The sequence below is a fragment of the Cetorhinus maximus genome, chromosome 3 (assembly GCF_964194155.1).
Source record: "Cetorhinus maximus chromosome 3, sCetMax3.hap1.1, whole genome shotgun sequence".
Taxonomy (NCBI): Eukaryota; Metazoa; Chordata; class Chondrichthyes; order Lamniformes; family Cetorhinidae; genus Cetorhinus; species Cetorhinus maximus.
In genome coordinates, this window is record NC_135881.1 from 7,770,611 (window position 1) to 7,788,438 (window position 17,828).

Here is a 17,828-nt window from a genome sequence, read left to right on the forward strand (position 1 = left end):
GGTACATGTACACAGATTGGTACATGGTTGGTACAAGTACACAGATTGGTGCATGTACACCGATTGGTGCATGTGCACAGATTGGTGCATGTGTACAGTACAGACTGGTACAAGTATACAGACTGGTGCATGTACACAGGTTGGTACAAGTACACAGATTGGTGCATGTATACGGATTGGTGCATGTACAGAGATTGGTGCATGTACACAGATTGGTACATGTATACAGATTAGTACGTGTACACAGATTAGTACAAGTATACAGAATGGTGCATGTGCACAGATTGATTCATGCGCACAGATTGGTACATGCGTGTACACAGGTTGGTGCATGTGTGCACATTGGTAAATATACACAGATTGGTGCATGTGTACGGATTGGTGCATGTGTACAGATTGGTGCATGTGTACGGATTGGTGCATGTGTACGGATTGGTGCATGTGTACGGATTGGTGCATGTGTACAGATTGGTGCATGTATGTACAGATTGGTGCAAGTATACAGATTGGTGCATGTACAGAGATCGGTGCATGTACATGGATCAGTACATGGTTGGTACAAGTACACAGATTGATACAAGTACACAGATTGGTGCATGTGTACAGATTAGTGCAAATATACAGATTGGTGAATGTACACACATTGGTACAAGTACACAGATTTGTGCATGTACACGGATTGGTGCATGTAGAGATTGGTGCATGTACACGGATTGGTACAAGTACACATATTGGTACATGTACACAGATTGGTACATGCATGTGCACAGGTTGGTGCATGTGCACACATTGGTAAATGTACACAGATTGGTGCAAGTACAGAGATCTGTACATATACACAGAATGATGCATGTACACAGATTGGTGCATGTACGCAGATTGGTACAAGAACACAGATTGGTGCATGTAAACAGATTGGTGCATGGTTGGTACAATTATACAGATTGCTGCACAAAAAGGTGCATGCACACAGATTGCTACATCCATGCACACAGGTTGGTGCATGGGAAAACATTGGTAAATGTACACAGATTGGTGCAAGTACACAGATTGTTATGTATACACAGATTGGTGCATGTGTACATATTGGTACATGTACACAGATTGGTACAAGTATACAGATTGGTGCATGCACAAAGAATGATGCATGTACACAGATTGGTGCATGTGCGTAGATTGGTGCATGTGCGTAGATTGATTCATGCGCACAGATTGGTACATGCGTGTACACAGGTTGGTGCATGTGTGCACATTGGTAAATATACACAGATTGGTGCATGTGTACGGATTGGTGCATGTGTACGGATTGGTGCATGTGTACGGACTGGTGCATGTGTACGGACTGGTGCATGTGTACGGATTGGTGCATGTGTACGGATTGGTGCATGTGTACGGATTGGTGCATGTGTACGGATTGGTGCATGTGTACAGATTGGTGCATGTACAGAGATCGGTGCATGTACATGGATCAGTACATGGTTGGTACAAGTACACAGATTGATACAAGTACACAGATTGGTGCATGTGTACAGATTAGTGCAAATATACAGATTGGTGAATGTACACAGATTGGTACAAGTACACAGATTGGTGCATGCGCACAGATTGGTGCATGCGCACAGATTGGTGCATGCGCACAGATTGGTGCATGCGCACAGATTGGTGCATGCGCACAGATTGGTACAAGCGCACAGATTGGTACAAGCGCACAGATTGGTGCATGCGTACAGATTGGTGCATGTACACAGATTGGTACAAGTACACAGAATAGTGCATGCGTACAGATTGGTACATGTACACAGATTGGTACATGGTTGGTACAAGTACACAGATTGGTGCATGTACACCGATTGGTGCATGTGTACAGTACAGACTGGTACAAGTATACAGACTGGTGCATGTACACAGGTTGGTACAAGTACACAGATTGGTGCATGTATACGGATTGGTGCATGTACAGAGATTGATGCATGTACACAGATTGGTGCATGTACACAGATTGGTACATGTATACAGATTGGTACAAGTATACAGATTGGTGCATGCATAAAGACTGGTCCATGTACACAGATTGGTCCATGTACACAGATTGGTACAAGTATACAGATTGGTGCATGCGCACAGATTGATTCATGCGCACAGATTGGTACATGCGTGTACACAGGTTGGTGCATGTGTGCACATTGGTAAATATACACAGATTGGTGCATGTACACGGATTGGTGCATGTGTATGGATTGGTGCATGTGTACAGATTGGTGCATGTGTACAGATTGGTGCATGTGTACAGATTGGTGCAAGTATACAGATTGGTGCATGTACAGAGATCGGTGCATGTACATGGATCAGTACATGGTTGGTACAAGTACACAGATTGATACAAGTACACAGATTGGTGCATGTGTACAGATTAGTGCAAATATACAGATTGGTGAATGTACACACATTGGTACAAGTACACAGATTTGTGCATGTACACGGATTGGTGCATGTAGAGATTGGTGCATGTACACGGATTGGTACAAGTACACATATTGGTACATGTACACAGATTGGTACATGCATGTGCACAGGTTGGTGCATGTGCACACATTGGTAAATGTACACAGATTGGTGCAAGTACAGAGATCTGTACATATACACAGAATGATGCATGTACACAGATTGGTGCATGTACACAGATTGGTGCATGTACGCAGATTGGTACAAGAACACAGATTGGTACATGTAAACAGATTGGTGCATGGTTGGTACAATTATACAGATTGCTGCACAAAAAGGTGCATGCACACAGATTGCTACATCCATGCACAAAGGTTGGTGCATGGGAAAACATTGGTAAATGTACACAGATTGGTGCAAGTACACAGATTGTTATGTATACACAGATTGGTGCATGTGTACATATTGGTACATGTACACAGATTGGTACAAGTATACAGATTGGTGCATGCGCAAAGAATGATGCATGTACACAGATTGGTGCATGTGCGTAGATTGGTGCATGTGCGTAGATTGGTGCATGTGCGTAGATTGGTGCATGTGTACAGATTGGTACATGCGCACAGATTGGTACATGTGCACAGACTGGTGCATGTACACAGACTGGTGCATGTACACAGACTGGTGCATGTACACAGATTGGTGCATGGTTGGTACAATTACACGGATTGGTGCATGCACACAGATTGGTGCATGCGCACAGATTGGTGCATGCGCACAGATTGGTGCATGCGCACAGATTGTTGCATGTGCACACATTGGTAAATGTACAGAGATTGGTGCAAGTACACAGATTGGTGCATGTGCACAGATTGGTACATATACACAGATTGGTACAAGTACACAGATTGGTGCATGTGCAAAGATTGTTACAAGTACACAGATTGGTGCATGTAAACAAATTGGGTTATGTACAAGGGGAGATGGTGGTGTTGTGGTAATGTACTCTAGTTGCCCAGAGACCAAGGCTAACACTCTGGGGACATGGGTTCAAACCCCAATAATTAAATAGGTAAAGCTGGTCACAAAACTATCATTGATTGCTGTAAAATCCCGCCTGGTTCACTAATGCCCTTTAGGGAGGGAAATCTGCCGTCCTTACCTGGTATGGCCTACACATGACTCCAGACCCACAGCAACGTGGTTGACTCTTAACTGCCCCTGGAGTGGCCTAAAGCCATTCAGTTCAAGGGCAAGTAGGTAGGGGCAACAAATACTGGCCTTGCCAGTGACGCCCACATCTAATGAAAAAGTAAAACTGAAAACTCAGATTGGTGCATGTACACAGGATGCTGCATGCACCACAGGTTGGCACATGCACACACATTGGTTTATCTACACAGAATGGAGTGTGTATACAAATTGGACTTTGTACACAGAATGGCTCATGTACATGGACTGGATTATGTACATGAATTTATGTGTGTACACAGACCAAGGTCTCCCGCGAATTTGTGACTTTTCTGTTATTCACGGGAAAAAGATGAGACCATTCAGCCCATTTTGCCATTCCATCCTTTCAATTCCCAATCACTGCCTTTTCCCTAGATTGTGTAACTTCACCACAAGCACAGTGAAGTCCCGTTTGTGTGTAAATGGGAAGGGGCAGTGGTCCTGGTGAAGTAATGGCAATGGATTGGGAGCAGCTCTGACAAGGTCCCTGGCCACAGTGAGGGCAAGTTTAACTTAACCCGCCTGCCAAAAGAGTGGGTGAAAAGAGGAGCTGGAGGCAGTAGCCACCACCTCGAAGAGTTAAACAATCTAGACCAGTCTGTGGCTCCGGAGCAGCTGCGTTCTGAGTGAAATCAAAGTGAGACATCCCAGGAAAACAGATACGTGATTGGTTGGTGAATATTCTGCTTGTTTATCTTAAGAGCGCATGCAATTTATTAGTAATTGTAAGGTTTTATTAGTTGTAATGAGGTTTACTAGCAGCAGTAAAGGTTATCGGGAGTAGCAGTGTTCATTAATTATGAATTAATTAAGAATAAATTAATTAACACATAATAAAGATGGCAGGGCAGGTGATGTGTTGCGACTGCAGAATGTGGGAGCTCCTGGACACCGGGGCAATCCAGGGAAAACATGTCTGCAGTAAGTGTTTGTAGCTTGAGGAGCTTTGGCTCAGAGTCATTGAGCTGGAGGCTGAGCTGCAGACACTGCGATACATCAGGGAGGGGGAAAGTTACCTGGACACTTTGTACCAAGAGGCAGTTCACCCCTTAGGATAGGGTTTTCTGATTTGGTCAGTGGTCAGGAGCAGGAGGGTGTGACTGCGAGTGAGTATAGGAACCCAGATGGTAGAAGTGGAGGAGTGTCAGCCTTTGCAATTGTCCAACACGTTTGAGGTTCTTGCAGGCTGTATGATTGAAAATGGTGGCTGCAGAGTAGATGAGCAAACTGACCACAACACCGTGTTATAGGAAGCCGGGTGGGGGGGTGGGGGGGGGGAGGTTATAGGAATGTAGTGGTAGTTGGGGACAGTATAGTCAGGGGGATAGGAACAGGGGTTTAGGCAGCCATGAGTGGGAGTCCAGACGGCTGTGTTGCTTGCCCAGTGCCAGGGTGCGGGACATCTGCTCTGGGCTAGAGAGGAACTTGCAGTGGGAGGGAGAGGATCCAGTGGCTGTGGTTCAGTAGGTACCAATAACATAGGTAGAACTAGGAAAAGGGATCTGCTGAGGGAGGGAGTATGAGCAGCTAGGGAGTAAATTACAAAGCAGAACCTCAAAGGCAATAATCTCTGGATTACTACCTAAGCCATGAGCAAATTGGCGTAGGGTAAATTAGATTAGAGAGTTAAATGCTTGGCTCAAAGATTGGTGTGGGAGAAATGGATTTCAATTCATGGGGCACTGGCACCAGGTACTGGGGAAAACGGGAGAGGCGCCATTGGGACAGTCTTCACTGAACCGCGCTGGGACAAGTGTGCTAGTGAGTCATATGGCAGGAGAGAGGGCTTTAAACAAAATAGGAAGAGCCAGGGATCAAGTTTTGTAAGATGTAATCAATTAAATAGAGAAGACAAGGTGAGAAAACAAGGTACGAATAAGGGAAATGATGATCAGAGCATGGCAGGAAGGGACAGAGTGTACAAACCTAAGACTGCACCAGCAGATAAGGCTACTGGTTACAAAAATAACAAAAGGACAAAGCTAAATGCTCTGTATCTGAATGCACGTAGCATTCATAACAAAACAAATTAACTGACAGCACAAATAGAAATAAATATTTACAATTTGACAGCCATTACAGAGACATGACTGCAAGATGACAAAAACTTGGACCCATATATTCAAGGGCACATGACATTTACGAAGGACTGGAAGCTAGGAAAAGGTGGAGGGGTAGCTCTGTTAATTAAGGATGACATCGGTACAATAGAGAAAGATGACTTTAGTTCTGAAAATCCTGATGTAGAATCAGTTTGGGTAGAGATGAGAATTAGTAAAGGTAAGAAGTCACTTGTGGGAGTATATTATAGGCCACCTAACAGTAATCACACAGTAGGACAGAGTATACAGGAAGAAATAAGGGGGGCTTGTGAGAAAGATACGACGATAATCATGCATGATTTTAATCTATATATAGATTGGACAAATCATATTGGCCAAAGGTAGCCTGGATGACGAGTTCATAGAGTGTTTTCAGGGCAGTTTCTCAGAGCAGTCCATTTTTGCACCAACCAGATAGCAGGCAATACTAGACCTGGTAATGTGTAATGAGACAGGATTAATTTATGATCTCACAATGAGGGCGCCCTAGGCAGTAGTGATCATAATATGACTGAATTTCACTTTCAATTTGGGGGAGAGAAGAGTGGATCTAAGATCAGTGTTTTAAACTTAAATAAGGGCAATTCTGAGGGCATGGAGACAGAACTGGCTAAAATGAAATGGGATTTTTTTTTTTACTCATTCATGGGATATGGGCTTCACTGGCTAGGCCAGCATTTATTGCCCATCCCTAATTGCCCTTGAGAAGGTGGTGGTGAGCTGCCTTCTTGAACCACCGCAGTCCATGTGATGTAGGTACACCCACAGTGCTGTTAGGGAGGGAGTTCCAGGATTTTGACCCAGTGACAGTGAAGGAATGGCGATATATTTCCAAGTCAGGATGGTAAGTGGCTTGGAGGGGAACTTCCAGGCAGTGGTGTTTCCATCTATCTGCTGGCCTTGTCCTTCTAGGTGGTAGTGGTTGTGGGTTTGGGAGGTGCTACCTAAAGAGCATAAGGGATAGGTCAATAGAGATGCAATGGCAGACATTTAAGGAGATATTTCAGAATTCTCAAAGATACATTCCAGTGAGAAAGAAAGACTCTAAGGGAAGTGTACAGCATCTTTGGCTAACTAAATAAATTAAAGATAATATCAAATTGAAAGAAAAAGCGTATAATTCCGCAAAGATGGGTGGCAGGTCGGAAGATTGGACAGAATATAAAGAACAGCAAAGAATGACTAAAAGATTAATAAGGAGGGAGGAATTAAAGAATGAGAAAAAACTAGCTAGAAATGTAAAAACAGATAGTAAGAGTTTCTGCAGGCATTTAAAAAGGAAAAGAGTAAGTAAAGTGAGCGGTGGTCCTCTAGAGTGAGAATGGGAAATTAATCACGGAAAATAAGGAAATGGCGGATGAATTGAACAAATATTTTGCATCTGCCTTCACTGCAGAGGATACAAATAACATCCCAGAAATAATTGTGAATCAGGAAGTGAAAGGGAGGGAGGAACTTAAAACAATTACAATCACCAGGGAAAGAGTACTGAGAAAATTACTAGAACTAAAAGTTGACAAATCCCCAGGTCCTGATGGACTTCATCCTAGGGTCTCAAAAGAAGTGGCTGCTGAAATACTAGATGTATTGGTTTTAATTTCCCAAAATTCCCTAGATTCTGGAAAGGTCCCATCAGATTGGAAAATAGCCAATGTGATTCCTCCATTCAAGAGAGGAAGGAGACAGAAAGCCAGAAACTATAGGCCAGTTAGCTTAACATCTGTCATAGGGAAACTGCTGCAATCTATTATCAAGGAGGTTATAGCGGGGCACTTAGGAAATCTCTATGCAATCAGGCAGAGTCGACATGGTTTGGTGAAAGGGAAATCATGTTTGACTAACTTATTGGAGTTCTTTTAATAAGCAACAAGTAACATGGATAAAGGGGAACCTGTGGATGTGCTGTACTTCGATTTCCAGAAAGCATTTGATAAGGTGCTACATCAAAGTTTACTATGTAAAGTAAGAACTCATGGTGTAGTGGGTAACATATTAGCATGGATAGAGGATTGGTTAGCTAACAGAAAGCAAAGACAAGGCATAAAGGCATAAAGTAGGCAAGATATGACAGGTGCAGTGCCACACGGATCAATGCTGGGGCCTCAGCTATTTACAATCTATATCAATGACTTGGATGAAGGGACAGATGTATGGTTGCTAAATGTGCTGATGACACAAAAATAGGTAGGAGAGTCAGTTGTGAAGAGGACATAGGGGGCTACAAAGGGCTATGGATAAGTTATGTGAGTGGGCAGAAATTTGGTAGATGCAGTATAATGTGGGAAAACGTGAACTTGTCCATTTTGGCAGGAAGAACAGAAAAGCAGCATGTAATTTAAATGGAGAGAGATTGCAGAACTCTGAGGTACAGAGGGATCTGGGTGTCCTAGTACATGAATCAGGAAATATTAGTATACGGGTACAGCAAGTGATTAGGAAGTCAAATGAAATATTGTCACTTATTGCAAGGGGAATGGAGTATAAAAGTAGGGATGTTTTGCTACAGTTGTTTGGGGCATTGGTGAGACCACATCTACGTCCAGTTTTAGTCTCCTTATTTAAGAAAGGGTATAAATGAAGTTTATAAAAGAAGCAGTTCAGAGAAGGTTTACTCAACTGATAGCTGAGATAAGGGAGGGTTACGACTTACGAGGGAGGGTTGCACAGGCTGGGCCTGTTTCCACTGGAGTTTAGAAGAATGAGCGGTGATCTTACTGAAACATGTAAGATCCTGAGGGGACTTGACAGGGTGGATGCTGAGAGGATGTTTTCCCTTGAGGGAGAGACTAGAACTATGAGACTCCATTTAAAGATAAGGGTTGTCCATTTAAGATGGAGATGAGGAGTAATTTCTTCCTCAGAGGGCTATGAATCTTTGGAACGCTCTTCCCCAAGAGCAGTGGAGACAGGGTCAATTAATATTAACAGGAGTAGGCTTATTACTAGAGAGTCAAAGGTCATCAGGGGTGGGCGGAATGTGGAGTTGAGGCCACAATCAGTTCAGCCATGATCTTATTGAATGGCAGAGCAAGAACGAGGGGCTGAGTGGCCTTCTCCTGCTCCTATTTCATATGCTCATATGCCAGGAACCCCTTGGGACTGGGTGTAAGGTTGGTTTACACTGCGGCCGATTCTACTCTCCACTGGGAGTATCCAGCGGGATGTCATTCCAGTATTCCACCCAGTCCCACGGGTTACCCACTTAGACAAGTGGATTAACATGATCCCCACACCCTCGGTGCCTTTCCGCCCAACTCAAATTAAATGGTGCCCTTTCAGACGGAGCCACCTGCGCGCATTGGACATTCTGCAAACGGACCTGGAGAGGGAAATAAAGAGTAAAAATGAAGCTCTCCAAATCCAGAAGAAAATGGAGAACGACCTCAACGAGATGGAGCAGCAAATGAACCAAGCGCTTCGGCAAGCGGGCGAGCCTCAGAGAGCCCTTCGCAATCTACTCTCCCAAACAAAAGTGAGTTTCCTTTATTTTAAAAAAAATCCTTCAACCTCCTCACACTCACTCCATGTGGCCTTCACTCCTTCCTCACACTCACTCTGTGTGTTCATCATTCCCTCCTCACACTCACTCTGTGTCCATCACTGATTCCTCACACTCACTCCATGTCCTTCACCCCCCCCCCCCACACTCACTCCATGTGTCCATCAGTCCTTCCTCACATTCAGTCCATGTGTCCATCAATGCCTCCTCACACTTGCTCCATGTGTCCAGTCCTCATGAAGTTCCCCATCTATCGTAGCCAACTCACTGCTCATACCTACATAGTTTCTTTTATTTAGATTTATGGCCCTAGTTTCGGATTGGCTACTTCACTTTCCATCCTAATGAAGAATGCTATCATATTATGGTCACTCTTCCCTATAGGACCCCGCACAAGAAGATTATTAATTAATCTCTTCTCATTGCATAATACCAAATCTAGAATAACCTGTTCCCTAGTTGGCTCCTCAAAGTACTGGTCTAAAAAAACCATCTCGTACACACTCCAGGAATTCATCTGCCACTGTATTATTGCTAATTTGGTTTGCCCCATCTATATGTAGATTAAAGTCACCCATGATTATTGTAGCACCCCTGTTACATGCATCTCTAATTCTCTGTTAAATGCCGTCCCCTACCTTACCACTACTGTTTGGAGGCCCATATACAACTCCCAGTAATGTTTTCTGCCCCTTGTTGCTTCTTAGCTCCACCCAGACTGATTCTACATCTAGATTTTCTGAGCCAATATCATCTGTCACTATTGCACTGATTTCATCCCTAACTAACAACTGATTTCATCCTTAACTAACAAGGCTACCCCACCTCCTTTTCCTTTTTGCCTCTCCTTCCTAAATATCGAGTACCCTTGGATATTCAGTTTCCAGCCTTGGTCACCCTGCAGCCATGTCTCAGTAATCGCAATCATATCATACCCGTTTACATCTATTTGCGCTGTTCATTCATCTACCTTATTGCGAATTGCTCCGTGCATTCATATACAGCGCCGTTAGATTTGTCTTTTTAACATTTTTACACATTTTTTTGTACTATGGCCCTATTTGCTGCTAGCCCTTATTTCCTCAGCCTTCCACTTTTGCTTTCTACTTTTCTGTCTTTCATTCCTATCTTTGTTTTCCTCTCCCGTATCTCCCTGTTCAGGTTCCCATCCCCCTGCCACTCTACTTTAAACCCTCCCCCCACAGTACTAGCGAATACCACCTGCGAGGATATTGGTCCAGGTCCTGCTGCGGTGCAACCTGACCAGCTTGTACAGGTTCCATCTTCCCCACAATCGGTCCCAATGCCTCAGGAATCCAAATCCCTCCCCTCTACACCATCTCTGCAGCAATGCATTCATCTGATCTATTCTCCTATTCCTGATCTCACTAGCACATGGCTCCAGGAGTAATCCTGAGATTACTACCTTTGAAGTCCTGCTTTTTAATTTATTTCCTAGATCCCTATCTACTGCTTTCAGGACCTCATCCCTCTTTTTACCCATGTCGTTGGTACCGATATCGACCACAGCCTCTGGCTGTTCACCCTCCCCCTTCAGAATGTCCTGCAGCCACTCAGTGACATTCTTGACCCTGGCACCAAGGAGGAGACATACCATCCTGGTGTCAAGTCTGCAGCCGCAGAAACGTCGATCTGTTCCCTTTATGATAGAATCCCCTATCATTATTGCTCTCCCAATCTTTTTTCTCCCTCCCCCCACCCCCACGCAGCTGAGTTACTCATGGTGCCACAGACTTGGCTGTTACTGCATTCCCCTGACAGACCAACTCCCCCAGCAGTATCCAAAAACAGGAAACTTGTTGGGGAGGAAGATGGACCCATGGGGCTCCTGCACTACCTGCCTAGTGCTTTTCCTCTGTCTCGCGGTCACCCATTCCCTTTCTGCCTGCGCGCTCTTTACCTGCGGTGTGACCAACCTCACTGTACGTTCTATCCACGAGGATCTCAGCCTTGCGGATGCTTCGCAGTGACTCCAATCTCCAGCTCCGAAAGGCGGATTTTGAGTAGCTGCAGCTGGAGACACTTCCTGCACACTGGAAGTGTCCCTGACTTCCCACATCACACAGGATGAGCATTCCATGTGGCCGAGCTGCCCTGCCGTGACTTACCCATAAATTACTCCCTTTACTTTGACTTCCACCAGTTTAAAGAATATTAAATATATACTCGGGACCTTACTTCTTATACTTTGAACACTATTTGGTCTAAGCTAAAGCCCAATTTTTACTTTTAAAGACTGAATAGTAGAAATGCTCATCAGGTCATACTTACCAAGGCCGCCGCTCCTCTCGAGCGGCTCTCGGTCCCGCTCTGGTCTTGGGCCTGGTTCCCGTCGCTCCTTAAGGGTGCCGCTCCGCTCACGTTATCAAACGCCAAAGCAAAAGCAAGGAATACCTTTCCCTTCCTCCCCTAACTCCCTAAAGCCCCCAACTCCCAGCTCTCTCTATTCTCAGTTGCACTCAAGTGCTAAGTTGCACTAGGTTGGCGAGCTGGCCCTTCTACACTTACCATTCTACCATTTATAATTTATAACTCTATATTCAGCAATCTGAAAATAATGATGACAGGTATCATTGAACCTACACAATGAAATAACAAGACGACACTTTTCACTCTGGGACATGGATTTAGGGGAACTAATTTAATGCATGGGATTGGGAAGTGTGTAACCCATTGGCAAGTGTGTCTTCCCCACTCCAGTCAGTGAGTTCACCCTATTAACCGTCCCCGTGTCCGGTGTTAATGGCTCTCACCCGCTGATTCTTTCCCAGGAATTAGAGTCTCAGCTGGAGTCCACCAGTCGGCAGAACGAGGAGCTGAAGGAAGAGATGACCGTGGCCAATCGACGTGGAGCGGTGCTGAGCTCTGAGCTCGAGTCCCTGCGGAGCACGCTGGAGACTGCGGAGCGGAATTGTAAAACTGCGGAACAGGAGCTGCAGGAGGGCAGAGACAGAATGGAGATGATTCTCTCTCAGGTACCCCAGCAGCCTCCGCTTCAAGGCGTTGAGCCATACGTGTCCAGGTCCGTCATTTCCTCTAGACGTGCAGCCGACCTGTGCCAGTGAACAATGCTGGAGGAGTCAAAGATTGAACTGTCACCTCGTCACTCCCGAGATCCCAGGAGAGGGAAAATGTCTGGAGGGAACGTGGATCAGGGAATGGGGGCTGAAGCGTCGTAGTCCGACCGTGACTTGTGCTCCCTTTGAATACGGTTTCCTTCGGGTAGCTTAGCAATTGCTTTTGAATGTCTTCCCCCGTTCCGACAAAGAAAGAGTTCTTGTGGATCAGTGGGTCGCCCTCCTTGCCTCTGGGTTCAAGTCCCGCTCCAGGGCTTGTTGGCCACAGAAGGAACATTCAAGATGCAGTTCAAACAGGGGCTAATAATCAGCCTGCTAATCCTTCCAAACGTCCCCGCTATTCCCCAAAGCAGAAAAAGGATGAGTGAAATTACAAAACAAACAAACCCCTGTAAAATTTGACCCAGCGGCTAAATGAAAGCATTATAAACTGGAGCTTCTCTTCCATCTAGTATCAGCTCTCAATGAGCGATCCATTGTGTCTTTCCCAAAGCACCAGACTCTTTAGACCTCTCGATGCCAATTTTTTACTCAAACATTCCAGAACTTTCTCTGCTTTGAATGATTCTTAACATTTCCCAAAAAAAAAGTAGCCCACCCATCATTCACAAGAGGCCAGTTGCGGAATGACAGAATCACACAGTGCAGAAGAGGCCCTTCGGCCCATTGAGTCTGCACTGACACATGAGAAACACCTGACCTACCTACCTAATCCCATTTACTAGCACTTGGCCCATATCCTTGAATGTTATGATGTGGCAAGTGCTCATCCAGGTACTTTTTAAAGGATGTGAGGCAACCCGCCTCCACCACCCTCCCAGGCAGCGCATTCCACACCGTCACCACCCTCTGGGTAAAAAAGTTTTCCCTCACATCCCTCTTAAACCTCCTTGAAGTTATGCCCCCTTGTGACTGACCCTTCAACTAAGGGAACAGCTGTTCCCTATCCACCCTGTCCATGCCTCTCATAATCTTGTACATCTCGAACAGGTCACCCATCAGTCTTCTCTGCTCCAACGAAAACAACCCAAGTCTATCCAACCTCTCTTCATAACTTAAATGTTTCATCCCAGGCAACATCCTGGTGAATCTCCTTTGCACCCCCTCCAGTGCAATCACATCCTTCCTATAATGTGGCGACCAGAACTGCACACAGTACTCCAGCTGTGGCCTCACCAAGGTTCTATACAACTCCAACATGACCTCCCTACTTTTGTAATCTATGCCTCGATTGATAAAGGCAAGTGTCCCATATGCCTTTTTCACCACCCCACTAACATGCCCCTCTGCCTTCAGAGATCTATGGACACACACGCCAAGGTCCCTTTGTTCCTCAGAACTTCCTAGTGCCATGCCGTTCATTGAATACTTCCTTGTCAAAGGAATATCACTTGGAATTTCAACCAGTTCTATCCAGGACTCCTGCCATAACTTAGGCGGATGATTGGAATTCTGGTGAACGCTATTTCTCTGGAATTTCAGCTGACATTAAGCGAGGTGTCGGAAGAATCCCGCGGATGTCCCTATGGTTATCAGGAATGGAGTCTGGGTTAGTGTCAGACTGTACTTCACAGCAGCACTGTGCTCAAATCAGCACTTGGTGTTTGAATTTACGTGAAAATTTCTTTGCAAGATTGAATTATTTTCTCTACCGTCACCCCTTGCACGCTCAGGGTCAGCCGGACAGGCTCAATGGGCCCCACTCTTGTCTCTGAGTCAGAAGGTTGTGGGTTCAAGTCCCACTCCCGGACTTGAGCACAGAAATCAAGGCTGACGTTGCAGCGCAGCACTGAGGGAATGCTGCACTGCCTTTCGGGTGGGACATTAAACCAAGACTCCCCCCCACCCACCCCCCCACCACCATCTGTTCTCACAGGTGTGTGTAAAAGACCGCACGGCATCATTCACAGAAGAGCAGGGCAGATCTCGTCGCTATCCCTTAACAAACACTGCCAGCACAGATTATGTATCTAATTGCTGTTTGTGGGATCTTGCTGTGCGCCAATTAGGTGGCCCGTTTCCCTACATTGCAACAGTGCACCAGACTGGCTGGAAAGTCCTTTGGGATATCCTGAGGTTGTAAAAGTTGTGATATAAATTCAAATTCTTTCCTTTCCACATCCAGAACGTAAACCTTCTAAACCAGAAGAAAAAGTACGAATATGACGTTGAACAACTGAATCGACAAGTTGAGAAATTGGTGCAGGAATTCAGGGCGGAAGCAGAAAATTGCAGGAAAGCCAAGACTGAGGTAACTACAACATTCCTTTCTTAGTACGTTCCCACACTCCCTAATCCTGTATGACATTCCCTATTCCACAACTCCAGTGCCCAGTCTGAACATGACTCCAAATAAAATTGGGCTGACAAGTGACAAGTAACATTCGCGCCACACGAGTGTCAGGCAACGACCTTTTCCAACAAGAGAGAATCCAACCATCGCCCCTTGATGTTCAATGGCATTACCATCACTGAATCCCCCATTATAAATATCCTGGGGGTTACCATTGACCAGAAACTGAACTGGACTAGCCATATAAATATTGTGGCTACAAGAGCAGGTCAGAGGCTGGGAATTCTGCAGAGAGTAACCCACCTCCCCCAAAGCCTGGCCACCATCGACAAGGCACAAGTCAGGAGTGTGATGGAATACTCCCCACTTGCCTGGATGAGTGCAGCTCCAACAACACTCAAGAAGCTCGACACCATCCAGGACAAAGTTGACTGGCACCTCATCCACCTCATTCACTCCCTCCATCACCGACGCACAGTGGCAGCAGTGTGTGTACCATCTACAAGATGCACTGCAGCAACTCACCAAGGCTCCTTCAATAGCACCTTCCAAACCTGTGACCTCTCCCACCTAAAAGGACGAGGGCAGCAGATTTGTGCCCTTCTGAAACTTCCCCTCCAAGCCACTCACCACCCTGACTTGGAACCACATTGTTCCTTCTCTGTTGCTGGATCAAAATCCTGGAACTCCCTTCCTAGCGGTACTGTGGGTGCACCTATAACAGGTGGACTGTAGTGGCTCAGGATGGCAGCTCACCACCACCTTCTCAAGGACAATTAGGGATGGGCAACAAATGCTGACCCAGCCAGTGACACCGTCCGATGAACGAACTAAATAATAAATGAGAAGATTTCAGTTGTAAAAGCCACTGTTCAGTATTTGTTCTCGCTGAAGTTGTAGGAATGTTGAGCTCTGAGCCACAGGAGTGTTCTAGGGTGGGCAAAAAAACCTCCCCTTCTCTCTCTCTTATGCTGAGAGTTTAATACACACGGAGACATGTCAAATAATGTTAGTGCCACGCGGAATAGTTTGAGCAGTAATAATTACTTCATGGACACCTCCGAAAACATCATGCCCCAGCCCGTCACACCGCCACGACCCACACCCCTCCCCCACCGCCTCCCCCTCCGACCCCCCGCCTGCCCCACCCCGACCCCCCGCCTGCCCCACCCCTCAGGCAACATTCTCCGTGAGTAAGATGGCCAGTCCAGAGAGTGCTGAATGCACGGTTTTTCTCGTTGCTCAGGTTACGGCACTGACTGAGAAGCTGAACAAAGAGCAGGAAATCAACTCGTCTCTGGAACACGCCAAAAAGAATCTGGAGCTGATGGCCAAAGAATTGCAGGAACGCCTGGATGAGGCTGCGGCGGGAGCACTGAAGAGCAGCAAGAAGCAGCTACAAAAGATGGAGACACAGGTGAGAAGCCCAGAGCTGAATAACTAACAATGCACAGTGTCCATGGAAGCCAGGACCTCATATATAAATCACAATAGGTTAGAATGCCAGTGCAGAAAGTAATTAGAAAGGAAAATGGGGAATATTGCAAGGGGCATGGAGCATAAAAGTAGGGAAACCTTGCTACAATTATATGGAACATTGGTGAGACCACGCCTGGAGTCGTCTGTACGATTCTGGTCTCCTTACTTAAGGAGAGACATATTTACATTGGAAGCAGTTCAGAGCAGGTTCACGAGGCTGATTCCCGGGATGAAGGGGTTTGTCTTATGTTGAGCAGGTTGGGCTGATACTCATTGCAGTTGAGAACAATGAGAGGTAATCTTTTTGAAACATATGACAGCGTAGACGCTGAGAGGGTGATTCTCTTGTGGGGTTATCTGGAGGAGGAGTTTTTTTTTTTACAGAGGGTCGTTAATCTTTGGAATTCTCTATCCCAGAGAGTAGTAGAGGCTGGGTCATAGAATATATTCAAGTCTGACTTAGACAGATCTTTGATAGACAATGGAATCAAGGTTTATAGGGACAGGCAGGAAAGTGGAGTTTTTTATTCATTCATGGGATGTGGGCTTCGCTGGCTGGGCCAGCATTTATTGCCTATCCTTTGAGAAGGTGGTGGTGAGCTGCCTTCTTGAACCACTGCAGTCCATGTGGTGTAGGTACACCCACAGTGCTGTTAAGGAGGGGGTTCCAGGATTTTGACCCAGCGACAGTGAAGAAATGGCAATATATTTCCAAGTCAGGATGGTGAGTGGCTTGGAGGGGAACTTCCATGTGGTGGTGTTCCCATGTGTCTGCTGCCTTTGTCCTTCTAGATGGTCATGGTCGTGGGTTTGGAAGTTGCTGCCTAAGGCGCCTTGGTGAGTTTCTGCAGTGCATCTTGTAGATCATACACACTGTTGCTACTCTGTCAGTGGTGGAGGGAATGAATGTTTGTGGATGGGGTGCCAATCAAGTGGGCTGCTTTGCCCTGGACGGTGTCAAGCTTCTTGAGTGTTGTGGGAGCTGCACTCATCCAGGCAAGTGGGGAGTATTCCATCACACTCCTGACTTGTGCCTTGTAGATGGTGGACAGGCTTTGGGGAGTCAGGAGGTGAGTTACTCGCTGCAGGATTCCTAGCCTGACCTGCTCATGTAGCCACGGTATTTATATGGCTAGTCCAGTTCAGGTAACCCCCAGGATGTTGATAGTGGGGGATTCAGTGATGCTAATACCATTGAACATCAAGGGGCGATGGTTAAATTCTCTCTTGTTGGAGATGGTCATTGCCTGACACTTGTGTGGCGCAAATGTTACTTGCCACTTGTCAGCCCAAGCCTGGATATTGTCCTGGTCTTGCTGTATTAGGACATGGACTGCTTCAGTATCTGAGGAGTTGCGAATGATGCTGAACATTGTGCAATCATCAGTGAACATCCCCACTTCTGACCTTATGATGGAAGTAAGGTCATTGATGAACCAGCTGAAGATGGTTGGGACTAGGACACTATACTGAGAAAGCCCTGCAGTGATGTCCTGGAACTGAGATGATTGACCTCCAACAGCCACAACCATCTTCCTTTATTCTAGGTATGATTCCAACCAGCAGACAGTTTTCCCTCTGATTCCCACTGACTCCAGTTTTGCGAGTGCTCCTTGATGCCACACTCGGTCAAATGTTGCCTTGATGTCAAGGGCAGTCACTCTCACCTGACCTCGGGAGTT

At 45.9% G+C, this 17,828-nt stretch overlaps 1 protein-coding gene across 1 annotated transcript in view; it reads left to right on the plus strand.

The window, feature by feature from the left end:
- Nucleotides 1-17,828, plus strand: part of LOC144675602 (myosin-7-like) — a 148,618-nt gene that overhangs the window by 117,056 nt on the left and 13,734 nt on the right. Inside the window, exons 32-35 of the mRNA XM_078536252.1 lie at nt 9,057-9,249; nt 12,069-12,272; nt 14,500-14,625; nt 15,914-16,084. Of these exons, the coding sequence (XP_078392378.1) occupies nt 9,057-9,249; nt 12,069-12,272; nt 14,500-14,625; nt 15,914-16,084 (694 nt within the window). The remainder of the gene's footprint in view (nt 1-9,056; nt 9,250-12,068; nt 12,273-14,499; nt 14,626-15,913; nt 16,085-17,828) is intronic.